Below are 12,720 nucleotides of genomic sequence, written 5' to 3' on the forward strand. Positions count from 1 at the left end.
GCAGCATCCTCGGCCTACACAGTCACCCAGCCTGTCTCTTCTCTCCAGCAAGGTCGTCTGACCTTGAGATTGCCTGAGGGTGAGGAAGCTGCTACAGGTCGTCCGGGACTTGCATTGCAGGGTCCTGTTCCCCCTGCCCTGATCTCAGGCAAAACCAACAAGGGCAGGTTCTCCTGCCACGGCTGCTGAGATACGTCCGGACAGACCCTACAGCTGGTTTGCGTCCCAGAGCCTGTTCATGGTAGTTAGGGAAACCCTGCTCCCTAGCTCTGTCCCCAGGGCTCGGAGAAGCAGCTAGAGAAACAGCCCGGCTCTGGTTAACGGCAGAGCCCTCTGTAACATCTGGGCATGCAGCGTTCTGAGTCCAGGCTCTCCTGACCAGCGGATGTTGGCGACATCAGGGCGACAGTCAGGGCGACAGTCCCAGAGAGAAGGGAGACCACAGGGAAGAAAGGAAGAAGCCAGAACTGGGACTCCTCGGGCCACTAGGCTGACTCTGCTCTTTATTCCCATTACCCAAAGCTGGTGACTTGCCAGAGGCCATATTTAGATATTAAAACTCAGTCCAACTCAAGTCCTGGGGACACACACGTACCTTTGGTACAGCCTAAGTAGATGGGAACTGTGGCTTCACTCGTCGGAACATCATCACATAGCCCCACAAAGGCTGGGGCCTTCAGGCATTCATTTCATAAATATTTACTGTGCACTAATAGGGAAGATATAGAAATGGGAAAAACAGCAGTCCTACCCTCCCTGAGGCTTATCTTTCAGATGGGTGAGAAAGACGCTGGTCTCCTGTCAGGAACTCTGGGGTGCCCTTTAAAATGGGGGACGGGAGAGCGCCTGGGTGGCTCAGTGGGTTAAGCGTCTGCCTTCAGCTCAGGTCATGATCTCAGGGTCCTGGGACCTAGCCCTGCATCGGGCTCCCTGCTCAGTGAGGAGTCTGCTTCTCCTCTCCCTCTGCCCCTACCCCCACTCGTGCGCTCACACTCTCTCTCTCTAATAAAATCTTTGAAAAAAAAGTAAATAAAATGGGGGTTAGGGAAGGCCTCACTGAGAAGGTGAAATTTGAAGAGAGGCTTGAAGGAAGTGAGGGAGTGAGCCATTTAAATCTTGGGGGAAAGCACTCCAGGCAGAGGGAAGAACAAATGCAAAGGCCCTGAGGCTGGTGCTTTTCTGACACATTTGAGGAACAGTGAGGTGCCCAGCGTGATTAGGGTAGAGCAAGCAAGGGGGCGAGGAGGAGGAGGAAGGTCAGAACAGCCCCCCAGGCCTAGGGAAAGACCAGGAGCTCGGCAGCTCCTGGAGGGTGTTAAGCAGTGGGGTCACATGATATGATTCTTGATTAAAAAGATCACTCTGACTCCTGTGGGGAGGATATTCCAGGGGAGGGACAGGAGGGAGACTAGTTAGATAAGATTTCGTTCCCCATGTAGTCCCATCCCCTACTACAAAGCAGGCACAGAATACATGTTGACTAATGAATGCATGCTGTGGTCCAAGAGATGTTCCCCCTGAACATTCTCCATGGGGCTACTAGAGGGCCCCCAGTGACGACCCCTACCCCCAGTGCCACAGAATGCAGCCCCTAACTGGGACTGTACAGGTTAGGGGAGCATGGTGACACCTACCTCTTGTGGGGGAAGGTTTGTGTGGTCAGAGGAAGAAGGTGAAAAAGAGATGGGGCAGAACTTTGACCTGCAGTCGCACATCCCCCACCTGCTTAAGACTCCCACCCCCAACCCCCGGACTCACACCAGAATCTAGTGGTCAGGAACCCATGGGCTAACAAGAAGAATCATGGTTGATCACCATCCCGGGTACACAGAACATTGTTTGAAGACACATAAAAGGACTCACGATGATCCACAAGAGCTAGGATACGAGAATTAAGGTTCCTTGGCATTGTTTTGCTCTGAGAAAAATAGTCTCTAGAATAATCGATGAGTAGTAAAGGCTCTTTACGTATGTGTAGAAATCACATTACTGCACACTCTCCCCACAGTCTGCCCTCCACAGAGCAAGATTCATCTCTTTGGCAGTTTGGGAACTGAGGAGGGTTGGTTTTTTCATTATCAGGCGGCTGGTCATGTTGAGACCAGGGCTCAGGTGCTTAGCCAGATGAGACTCGTCGCCCACCCGGAGAGACCCCCTGCTTCTTGGTACCTGCTTGTGGTGGGGGGAGCCCTTCTTTTGAGGCAAAGGCAAAGTGCTCCTCCCCAAAGGCAGAAAGGTCTATTTTTTAGGACTTCTGACCTCTACAGTGTGTCCAGTGGCAAATGCACACCCACTTTGGCACAGATAACTGAGAAATGTAACTGAAAGTTAACCAAAGTCTTGTCTACCTTAGAAGGCAAATGAAGCACCACAGAAAGAATTCACATATAGAAAACATCTTTTTTTTTTTTTAAAGATTTTATTTATTTATTTTGAGAGAGAGAATGACACAGAGAGAGAGAGCATGAGATGGAGGATCAGAGGGAGAAGCAGACTCCCTGCCGAGCAGGGAGCCCGATGCGGGACTCGATCCCGGGACTCCAGGATCATGACCTGAGCCGAAGGCAGTCGCTTAACCAACTGAGCCACCCAGGTACCCTATAGAAAACATCTTAACTGTGGAAGGAAACTGCTTCCTTCGTGTCTGAAGACAACAGGGCAGCTTTCATCAGTGAAACAACGAGACAGTCCCATTGCTTCTCTGATGTTTCCTCAGACACCTCAGACAGATACCTGGAACTCGTTGTCTTCCCTCAAGTCACCACAGACGTCACTGCTACGTTTTCCTGAGCAGCTGATTATTAGAGAACATAAAAAGTCATCCTGAGCGGCGCACAGAATCCTAGTGTGTCCTGCGGAGAATTACACTGTAATCCCACCTCACCACCCCAGGCCACTCCTGGGTGTTTATAGCACGGATGAACTCAAGTTAGGATAAACCCGAGAGAACCTTGAAGGGAAGAGTAGTGTGTGGTCCGAGGGGCAGCCACATTTTCTTTGCTCTGAGGACGGTTGAGAGTGTGTGGGGTGACACAGAAGGAGAGTTGCTGCTGGCCTCCGCTAGGAGCCCCTGTCCCCCTGCCTCCCTGGGCACCCACGGGGGGGTCTGATTTTTCCAAAACTTGTAGCCACTTCTGTTGTGTCCCTTTTGGAATCGAAGTAACAGTGGTGCTGCCCAGATCACCTTCTGTTCTTTTTTGCCACTTTCTCCAAACTGCATTATTGAGATATAATTCACCTACCATGTAGTTCATCCGTTTAAAGTATATAATTTGACGTCTTTAGTATAGTCACAAGATGGTGCAACCATCATCACAGTCTAATTTTAGAACTTTTTAATTCATCCTAAAACAAACAAAAAATATAAACCTGCTAGCAGTCAATCCCCACTCCCCCCGAACTGCCCTCCACCCCAGCCTAGGCAACCACTAGTCTACTTCCCGTCTCTCCGGATCTGCCTATTCTGGACATTTTGTATAAATGACACCACACAGTATGTGGTCTTTGGTGACTGGCTTCTTTCACTCAGCATGTCCTCGGGCTCATCCGTGTGGTAGCTTATATTGCCAAATAAATATTCCAGTGTAAGGGTAGGCCACATTCCGGTTGTCCCTTCATCAGTTGATGGACATTTAGAGTATTCCTACTTTTTGGCTATTAGGAATATTGCTGCTATAAATATATCTGTACTGTTTTGCCATTTTTTGAGCTGTGAATTCAGTCTGGTACAGCGAACAGCCCTGTCACGGCTAAGATGTAACTGAGATCTTTGTATTCATGCTCTGTGAGATAGCGAGACGGTCTAGAAACCTGTCCCCACGAGGGCCTGACGAGAAAAGTTGAAACCAAGATACTACTCTTAAAGGTATAATTTACTTCAGTTTCGCCATAGAGCCATACAAGTACATTATAGTTGTAGAAGGGATAGAGAAGAATGCCAGAAGACTTCATGAGCATTCCACCTGCTTGCTTAGCCCCCGTTCCGGTGCGTATGCACGTCCAGGCTCACAAGACCTAGCACTCTCTGCCTGCCTGCCCGCCTGTTGGTCCAGCTGTCCTGGCTTTCTGATTCAGAACCAAAGTTGATGGGCAAGACCAACGACCAAGAAGAGGAAGCCCAGAGCCAGGGCCAGGGCCAGGACACAGCCACCGCTGCTGGGTTGGAAATACCTGGAAGCCATCCTTGGGCCATTTGGAAATGTTAATTAAGCTGGCTAATTCCCACTGGTCTTGAGTTGCCAGTGTTGAGTTGAGCATGTAGGCTTACCCCATCCACGGCTGCACCTGTTCCCTTCCTCAGAGCCATTCCAAGGGGTCTGAATAGCCCAGACAGCTCTCTGATCTCCCGCTCTGTCCGCCTTCCTGCTGGGAGGATACCTAGCGTGCGCCTAAAGCTGGAACCGCCGTCCACTGTTTCTCTCCCTCAGCCATGCCAGCTCGCAAAATCATTCCCTTCCCTAATTATCTTGGACCAGTTAATCATTTTCCACACTGACTGTTAAGTAACAGGGACCCAGGGAGAAGCAACCACTTTTCCTGTCTGGCCCTGCCCAGTGTCATCCCCAGTGACGTCCCGGATGGCAGCCTTTCTTCGGAGATAGGAAGCTCAGTTCAAATCCTTGGTCTTCCGCTCCCCCAGTGAGGCCTGCCAGAGAACACATGCCACAAAAAGACCAACCAGTTCTTGAAAAGCCTCCATGAGGCAGAGCTGTGTGGAACACAGCACATCTCGGATCAAGACTATTGTTTCCTGTGTTTTAGCAAATCCTCGTTGATACCCGGAGAAGCCCAGAAGCTACACGAGGAGGCCCACGAAGTAGGACATCATTCTCTAAGAGTGGCTTCTGGATTTTCCACTCAGAGCCACTGAGTGGCTGCAGTTTAGCCCCTTGGTGTCGCCTGACATGGGGAGGGTTCCCTCCAGAGGGGCCCCACTCTGCTTCTCTTAGACGCGAGCAGAGCCTATCCCCGAGTCCCAGCACCACTCACATGTAAGAACAACTTTGAATGTAATGCACATATTAACCTTCCCACCCAATGTGGCTCGAGCTCTTTTTCACAATCACCCCACCACGGAGGTCCCCAAGACCTCCGACCAATTTCCTCATTTGTCTCCTCCCCCCGAAACACTCCAGAAATCCTGTGTATCTGTTTATTTACCATACCTACATCAGGGCTTTCGACGTGTAAAAAATAAGATATTTTTGCCCCCCAAGGGGTGATATCACTCTGCTAGAATGCATGCTGCTACTCCTCCACCAAAGGGTCCACAGGCAAGAGCTTCGTCTGCTTTGTTCACGGCTGTAACCAAGAGCCTGAAACAGAACCTGGCACACCTCAGGTGCCCAGTTGATGAAAAGATGAAATAATTATGCTCTGTGTCTCTCCCCCACCCCCCTAAGCATCATGCGCCTCCTGTTCTCTTCCCGTCCCTCATCTCCAAGCCCCGTGTGCTCTCTTCTGGTGCCTTCCAACGCTGCCCAGGCTAGTTGGTACCTCATGCTCACCCCCAGGGATATTATCAGGAAGCTGACAGCCTACTCCTCTGTTCCAAGTGTGGGCCCCCGCCCTTGGGTAAGCACTGCCTGTGTGTCAAGGGCAAGTGACATTTGAGCCCCATGGAATAATTAAGGCAGCCCCCAACTGTCTCTGTCTTTGCATCTCCTTAACTCACCCATGGACTGGCAGTTACTGAGACATTCTGTTTGGTCCAGCACACCACACCAGGCGGCATCTGGGGATGCACTGGGGAGAGGAGCAAACCAGTCCTCATCAGCAATTACAAACAAGTCCTCCATTGTTAGCTGCGCCATCTGCTTTCTTGGTACGCCCAGCATAACCAGCGCTGAAGGGGCTGCAAGGGAGGGAGGCTAAGGAGCCCCTTCATGAAGAGACCCTTTGCTCACACTGGAGAGGGTAGGTAGCATGGTGCCCTGAAAAGCTGGGCCTCCCCAACTCAAGGAAGACAGACCCGCGGAGAGATGTTGTACGTCTGCCATTTTCCATGAGAAGAAATGGGGTGCTACAGCGCAGTGCATTGGGAGAAAACAGGAACTCTAGATCATCACATTATCCAGGATCCACGGAAAACATTCTAGTCTGTTACCAGCAATCAACACAGTCGCAAGAACTTCCTGTGGTCTGGAGCACTATCCACATATAGAGAAGGAGCAGGTGACAGTGCTTGGAAATCAAGTAAGACCGATCATCCACGATCAGTTATTTATCCTGAAATTCCTAACCCCAAGTAATTCTGCGGGGGGATGAATTTTCACTAGATCGTGGAAGTGCGCATTTCTTCTGGAGAGCCCCACTTGAGACTATGTCAGCGGTCCTTCTGATGGCCTTCTGAACCACCGTCTCAGAAACTGGCTCTGCTCGCTGTGCCAACCTTGGCAGGCAGGGTCAGCAGACAACCCAAGTTTACGACTGTGGCCGTGCAAACAACAGTCCGTGTCACTGATGAATATCCTTTGTCCAGATTTGATGGTGGTCTAGTGACACTGAATTCAGGAGTGCTGTGGGGGTTGGGGTGAGGAGCTACGACGCCTGGTGTAGAATGAGGCTGAGGACTTGCTAAGGGAAACCCACCTAGGAAATAGACTATCTGTGGGAGGGATGGGGGAAAATCAAGAAAACCTGTCACCAAGTCCGTAAAACTCAGGTCCCCTCTCGGGGTCAGCGTGTCTGCTGAGATCCTCCTGCTCTGGGAGGGAGGGTGAGCTCGCAGTCTGATTTCCCACTTCAGGGTCCCCCTCCCGGCCTCCCTCTACACTGCCGGCTGTGTGCCTCCTCCCCAGGGACTGTCACACCACAGGTGACACTAGTACTAAATTAACACACCGTGTACACCTCAGAAACCTGTGAAATGAAATGAAGAGGCGTGCAAACTTGCACACTTAGAGCCTGGCAAGTATTTTTTCAGGTCGCCCATTGAATTCCTAACGCTCATCTTGAACATTCTTAGTCTTTGATGTATTTTAGACCAAATCAGTCAGCAAATACAGGGCACCAGGAAAAAGGTCCGGTGGTCAGTGTTGCCCTGTGCCTGTAGAGCTCCCAGCAGCTTCTCCACAACGCATCCTAGGAACACTATTGTCTCTCTGGTTTCACGTCTGTAAATGTGATGGCAGCTAGAATTCTGTCCTGCCAAGTAGAATTTTAAGTGAATTTTCAGTTCGTAATGATCTCCAAAGCTGTGACAACACTCAGGCAGCGCAGGAATAAATGTATTATTAGCACTGTGTTCATTATCAGGTCGGGCTGTGGGTGTGCTGGGCTTGTATTCATTTGATTTCATGTTTTTTCCTTCCAGATTAAAATATGTAAAGGTCTCATTGCAATGTTTGAGCAAGGTAAGACTGATGCTTGGGGTTTGCCCAGCCACCCTGCTCTTGGGGAGGGGTGCGTGAATTCACTAACCCACCCTCCACCAGGGCTAACACCATGCTGAAATGTCCCCTCGAGTGCCTGCTGCCTCCCACCTTCCCTCCCAAGGGGCCCTGCCCACCCTCCTGCCCCTGCATGTCTGTGCTGCCCGGGGAAACCCAGCCTCGCCTTTCTTCTGCGCGTGCACTCCGGGCGGAATCCGACACCAACACCTGCCATCCCGGAAAATGTCTTTGTCGCCGCCCTTTTGTGTGCAGGGCCACGGGGAGCCGGTGGACCCGGGGCCGCCCCCTTTTTTGTTGCCCAAGCCAGGAGGAGCAGGATCTTGAGATGGGCCGATAAGATGTGGCACGTGCTGGGCCGGCCTTTGACCGCTCGCCTTAATGGGCGCCTCCAAGGCCTCCGTGCAGCGAGAGCAGGTTGTCTGGGGGGCTGCTGAATGGAACAGCTGGGGGAGGAAGAGCAGACAAAAGCTGGGGGAGCACAGAGGGTGAAGAACCCGGGGATGGGCTGCAGTTTAGGACCCAGAGGGCAGGCTGGCTGCAGCAGGTGTGACCTCCGTGGGCCTCCCCTTTCTGCCGTGGCTCCGGGGTCCAGACCCGTCCCCGTGCCGCCTTGTGGCCGTGTGGGCTGGGGGTGGCCCCGGCTGCGCTGACTCATGGGCTCACAGGTGGAAGGGAGACCAGATGGTGATGATGTTCACAGTCATAATGCGGGAGGACACCAGCGAGCTGTCATTTATTAACCATGTCACCACAGAGGAAGGCGTGGTACAGATGCCCGTCACGGTCTCAGGAACTGTGCATAGGGTGGAATTTTAGCATCTAGGCTTTCGGGTTCATCCACAACATCACCTCCTCCACCTGCAGGGTAGACGAGCAGCCACTGCCACAGCGAGCTGACCCTGCAGCCCAGCTGCCCTCTCTTCTCCCCTCGGCCACGGCTTTGGCCCAGTCCCAGAACTGTTCCACACCGGGCCCGCTCTCTTGAGCCCCCAGAGGCAATAAGCCCCACCAGCCCGGGTGCTCATGGTGGGTGGAATTGAGCGGGGCTGTACAGTCCTCTCCAGAGTGGGGGCCTCCTGCAGAAGTCTTCATTGGCCAGGACCCCGTATCCATGCGTCCCTTCCCGCTCCCGCTACGGAGCGGCCAAGGGGGGGCTCGAGTGCCCTTTGAACAGACCCCTGGCTTCCCGCAGGAGGAAAAGGCCGAACGAGTGGAGTGGCTGCCGGCAGCTTGCGAGTGGACTTCTCTCCTTTGTGGCCGGCCGGCTCATTCCCCAGCTGCCGCCTCCCCATCAATCAAGGGGTGCAGCGGGCATGGCAGGAGCCCCACAGGCTGGGGCTGTGCCAGCGGGAAGTGGGGGACTGGAGGAATGCAGGGACATGGTCGTGCAGGCTCTGGCTTTGGGAGGGGCAGCCTTCCCTTTGCCCCCAGCGGTTGGGGCCACGGCTTTCAATGCACGGGGGCCGCTTTGCTGCAGAGCTTCCTGCAGCTCCTCAAGGTCCACCACCTGCCCGCCCGCCGTCAGTCTGTCCGCCTTCCATCCTGCCCCACTGCTGGAATGCAGCGTGCACCCCTCCTCCCCCTCCTGGCCCTCCCCGGCTGGAGGCATTCAATATTTCCTTCTAATCCAGAATTACTCTTGCACTTAATATCATATCTTTGAACATCATTTTTTCTCTTTCATTCACGTGCTTTTTATTTTATTTTTTTTCCTTCCCTCTCTCCCAATCAGTCTGATTACAATACTGGGTAGAGTGGTTCCTAGTGAGGAATATGACATCCTAGACAGTTTGAAGCAAAGGTATTTCAAAATGGAACATTATCTAATAAGGATTGAATCAGGTTTATTCACCCCCATGTCCAGCTCCGAGGGGACAGAGAGAGACCTTTTGTCAATGCCGTCTCTGTCAGGGAGGTCAGTATGGCTGGGCTGGCTTTGTCAAAAGCAGCCTGTTTTTAAAGATGAAAACCGCAGGAGAGAGCCCCAGGACATTTCCTCTCTCTGCCTGGCCTACGGGCACCAGCAGGCAGGAGATGGTAGAGCCCCCGCGGTGGGCGCCTTAAGGTGCTGGAATTGGGAACGCACTGGGGAAGGCTGTCTCCTCAGGTCCAAGCATGTTTGTGAGTATTGATTTCAGAGGCTCCTCCTAGAAACAATAAGGTAAGGTCAGAAAACGAGAAAAGATGTTGTCGGTGAATAAGACAACTTACATAAATTAATTTTTCAAATGCCAATAATAATAAAAATTTCAAAGGCCAAACCCCTTTAAGTGAAGCATTCTGGGAGGAGGATAGAAAGCCTGCTGAGGTTTGATCGGATCTGGCCCGGAAGCTTGGGGTATAACACAGCCGGCTTAAAAATAGCTTATGGGGGAAGAGGGGTGATGAAACAAGCCTCTCCCTCGCAGCAGGGCCCCCGGGGGAGACCAGACTCTAGCAGCAACAGGGGCTGGGTATTGCAGCAGGCATTCCTGGATTCCTCTGAGCACCCTCGCAAGGGCCCTGGGGAGGGGGAGAGGTGCAGACACGCACGCTTTGATTTTACTCCTTTTCCCTCCAGCGCTGAATGGTGCTATGCTCATCTGGACTCATTCGGGCAAGCAATTTAGTCCTGACCTCTCTCTCCGATCCTTTGGGGAATAATCCAGTTGTAACTCATCCGGTGAAATATTATATGTAAATACGTGTAAATAATAACACTGACAGGAATCCCCAAAGCTGTCCATCAAGTTTTCCTCGCTTCTTCATTGACTCTGGGCCATGCTGCTCCCTCCCTGGCTTGTCTTCCCTTTGCTGCAATCAGAGGCCTTTTCTCTTCATTCTTTACTTGTGGAATGGACAGTGAGGCCAGCTGAATATCAAAAGGATTTATAGCTTGTTTCTGCTGCAGGAGAGTCCAGAGCAAAGACCCGGAGGAAAGACATTCACGTGTTGATTCATTCAGCAAACATCTCTGCCCCGGTGACAAAGGGAGGTCGTCAAAGCCTTTCTGGGGATGTGGTGGCGCCAAGTCTCCTGAGGGCCGCAAGTCCTTCTTGGACCTGTGCCCATGAGGGCCTCCCCTGGTGCCCTGACTCGGCCTTTCTCTGCTTCCTTTGCAGGGCCCTGGCCGCCAGCCTGAGTGCCTCCCTCTCATGGCACCTCTTAACAAGGAGGAGATGAATGAGACTCCCCCTTCCCCCACCCCAAACCCCCAAACACAGAGACTCCGGGAAACATCACTGCTCTGCTGGCCCTCGGCACATCTTCCCATTAATGGACTTCCAAAGTTCAAGGTGAACCCCACCGAAACGTCGCCGGTTGGACTTTCTCACTGGGCCCTGTTATCTTGCCCTAGAACCTCACGAAACTTGAGCTTCCAAAGAAGAAGAGGGGAGGGTCACCACCACCCAGAGACAGATGCGCTCTCATGGGCGTTGACGGGGCTGCTCTCCGCAGGGATGGCAGGAGAAGATTCTGGGCTTTCGGGAAGGGGTGGAGTGCAACTGGTTTCTGTACCCCGAGTTGTTTATAAACCCAAGCAAGATTCACAGAAGGGCTGGCAAAACAGCTGCTAAACTGAGGAATTTTCTCTGCATTGATTTCACTAGTTCTTATGTTAGATTTTATGGTTTACTCCAAAATTTCATCATCATGGAAATTGGCTTTCCCTAGGGTCTTTTGCCCAGGAGAAGTTTTATCTGGGTTGCTGAGTGTTTTCCACCTGGTGCCTGATGCCCACTAACGGGGGAGAGGTTTTCCCGACCATCCTGGAGGCCCTCAGATGACTCTAGAAACCGGGTCCTGTCCCTGTGAAAGCTCCTGTGGGTCAGGAGGCTTTCAGGGCCCAGCTCAGCACAGCGCCACGTCAACACGCAAGGCGCACACCAGCGCAGGCACTAGACTGAGACAGGCCCCCCTTGATGTCCATCTGCCTCCAGAAGGTTCGCCCTGCAGTCGTGCTCTCCTGCCCACTGCTGGGGGAGGGCCCCGGCACAAATGGGGGCTTTCTACCCATTTGGCTCCAAGGAAGGCATGTTGAGCCTGTTTAAAAAAAAAAAAAAAAATAGAAGAAGAAGAAGAAATGAAAATCCCTACCTTCTGTCTGTGCTTGGCCAGCATCCTTGCTGGGGGTCTGAGGGTGTCAGCGACAGAAAAATCAGTTAGGAAGACCTGTGTGGCCCTCTGCCTCTCACCTAGGCCTGCAGCCTGTCTCCAGAGTAAGCCCGTGGCTCAGAAGGGGTGGGGTGGGCAGCACATAGAACACAGCCGCTAAGGACCCGAGAAAGATCGGTCCCTGCAAGGGTGCTTCCCCGCCTCCCGTGACTCTCTGCCTCTGTGCTCTGTGCCCACTTGGGTGTTCCCCACCCCCACCCCGGCGGCGGCTTTGGTCCCCTTCCTGGCAAGTCTCCTGAGCCCCCTCAGTCCATCAGGGTGGCTGTTTTCACTGACCAATCCGTTCTTTCCATGCGCTGTTGCGTTGGTTTGGCCAGTACCTGACCCTTGTTCCCCACCCCTGCTCCAGCCGCCCACCCTCGCCTTTTAAATAATTTGGACTTTCTGGTAGGCACGGTTTGTCCACTATCGCTCAGACAGCAGACTTGTGTTGAACAGCTCCACTGGATATTTACGAAGTGCCCAGACCTCGTTCCTGCAGGGGAGAGCATCACCTGTCCCTGGGCTCCAGAGTCCCAGGCAGGCTCTGACAGCCAGTAGCTTCTGGGAGGACATTTTATTTCCTGGCTCTAGAAAACCCCTGTGGCATAATTCTTGGATTGAGCTGAAGTGTGAGGACTTGGAAGTCGCATTGGACTCCCCTGGACTTGTGCTCTGTGAACCAGTCCTCCTAACTGGCAAGTGGGAAACTCAGTTGTAGGCAGCATATACCTAGACCTTTCCTGTCATCCCTCCTGATTTTAACTTCCCTGTGACCCCAGACTCCAGCCAGCGGTTTGGGGACTGGAGCTGCTTCTGAGCCCACTGTTGTCAGCGGCAGCATCGGGGTGGAATAGGGAGCAGGGAATCTAGCAACCAGGTTTACTTACAATCACGTGGACCTGAATCACTTTTGTTATTTGGGGTGGAAAATTGAAATGATCAAGCTCTTTTTTTTTTTTTTTCACTTAGAAAAGCAAATATTGTGCTTTTTGCAATAAATGCCTTTCCAGCAAAATTATGGAGGTTCACTCATCCGGCGGGGACCCACCTGAGTCACAGTGCTGACTCGTCGCATTAGTAGGTCAGCCATCTGTACTCGAAAGTGGCCCTAATCGGCCCAAAATGGGTAAGACTCGCCGGCTTCCGGGCAGAGCCAGGCCCATCCCCCCACTTCTCTGCACGCTGATCT

The 12,720-nt window shown here is 52.5% G+C and overlaps 1 protein-coding gene across 2 annotated transcripts in view; it reads left to right on the forward strand.

Moving 5' to 3' along the window:
• RALGAPA2 (Ral GTPase activating protein catalytic subunit alpha 2) overlaps positions 1–11,440 on the forward strand; it is a 324,790-nt gene extending 313,350 nt beyond the window's left edge. The window contains exons 35-36 of one of the 2 annotated variants that reach the window (XM_035005753.1): positions 7,316–7,355; positions 9,955–11,440. In XM_035005753.1, the coding sequence (XP_034861644.1) occupies positions 7,316–7,320 (5 nt within the window). In that variant the 3' untranslated portion in view covers positions 7,321–7,355; positions 9,955–11,440. The remainder of the gene's footprint in view (positions 1–7,315; positions 7,356–9,954) is intronic. The other variant, XM_035005752.1, reaches the window with a different exon arrangement.
• Positions 11,441–12,720: the final 1,280 nt, after the last annotated feature.

This window comes from Mirounga leonina, unplaced genomic scaffold (genome assembly GCF_011800145.1).
Source record: "Mirounga leonina isolate KUSES-001 unplaced genomic scaffold, KU_Mleo_1.0 Mir_150, whole genome shotgun sequence".
Classification (NCBI taxonomy): Eukaryota; Metazoa; Chordata; class Mammalia; order Carnivora; family Phocidae; genus Mirounga; species Mirounga leonina.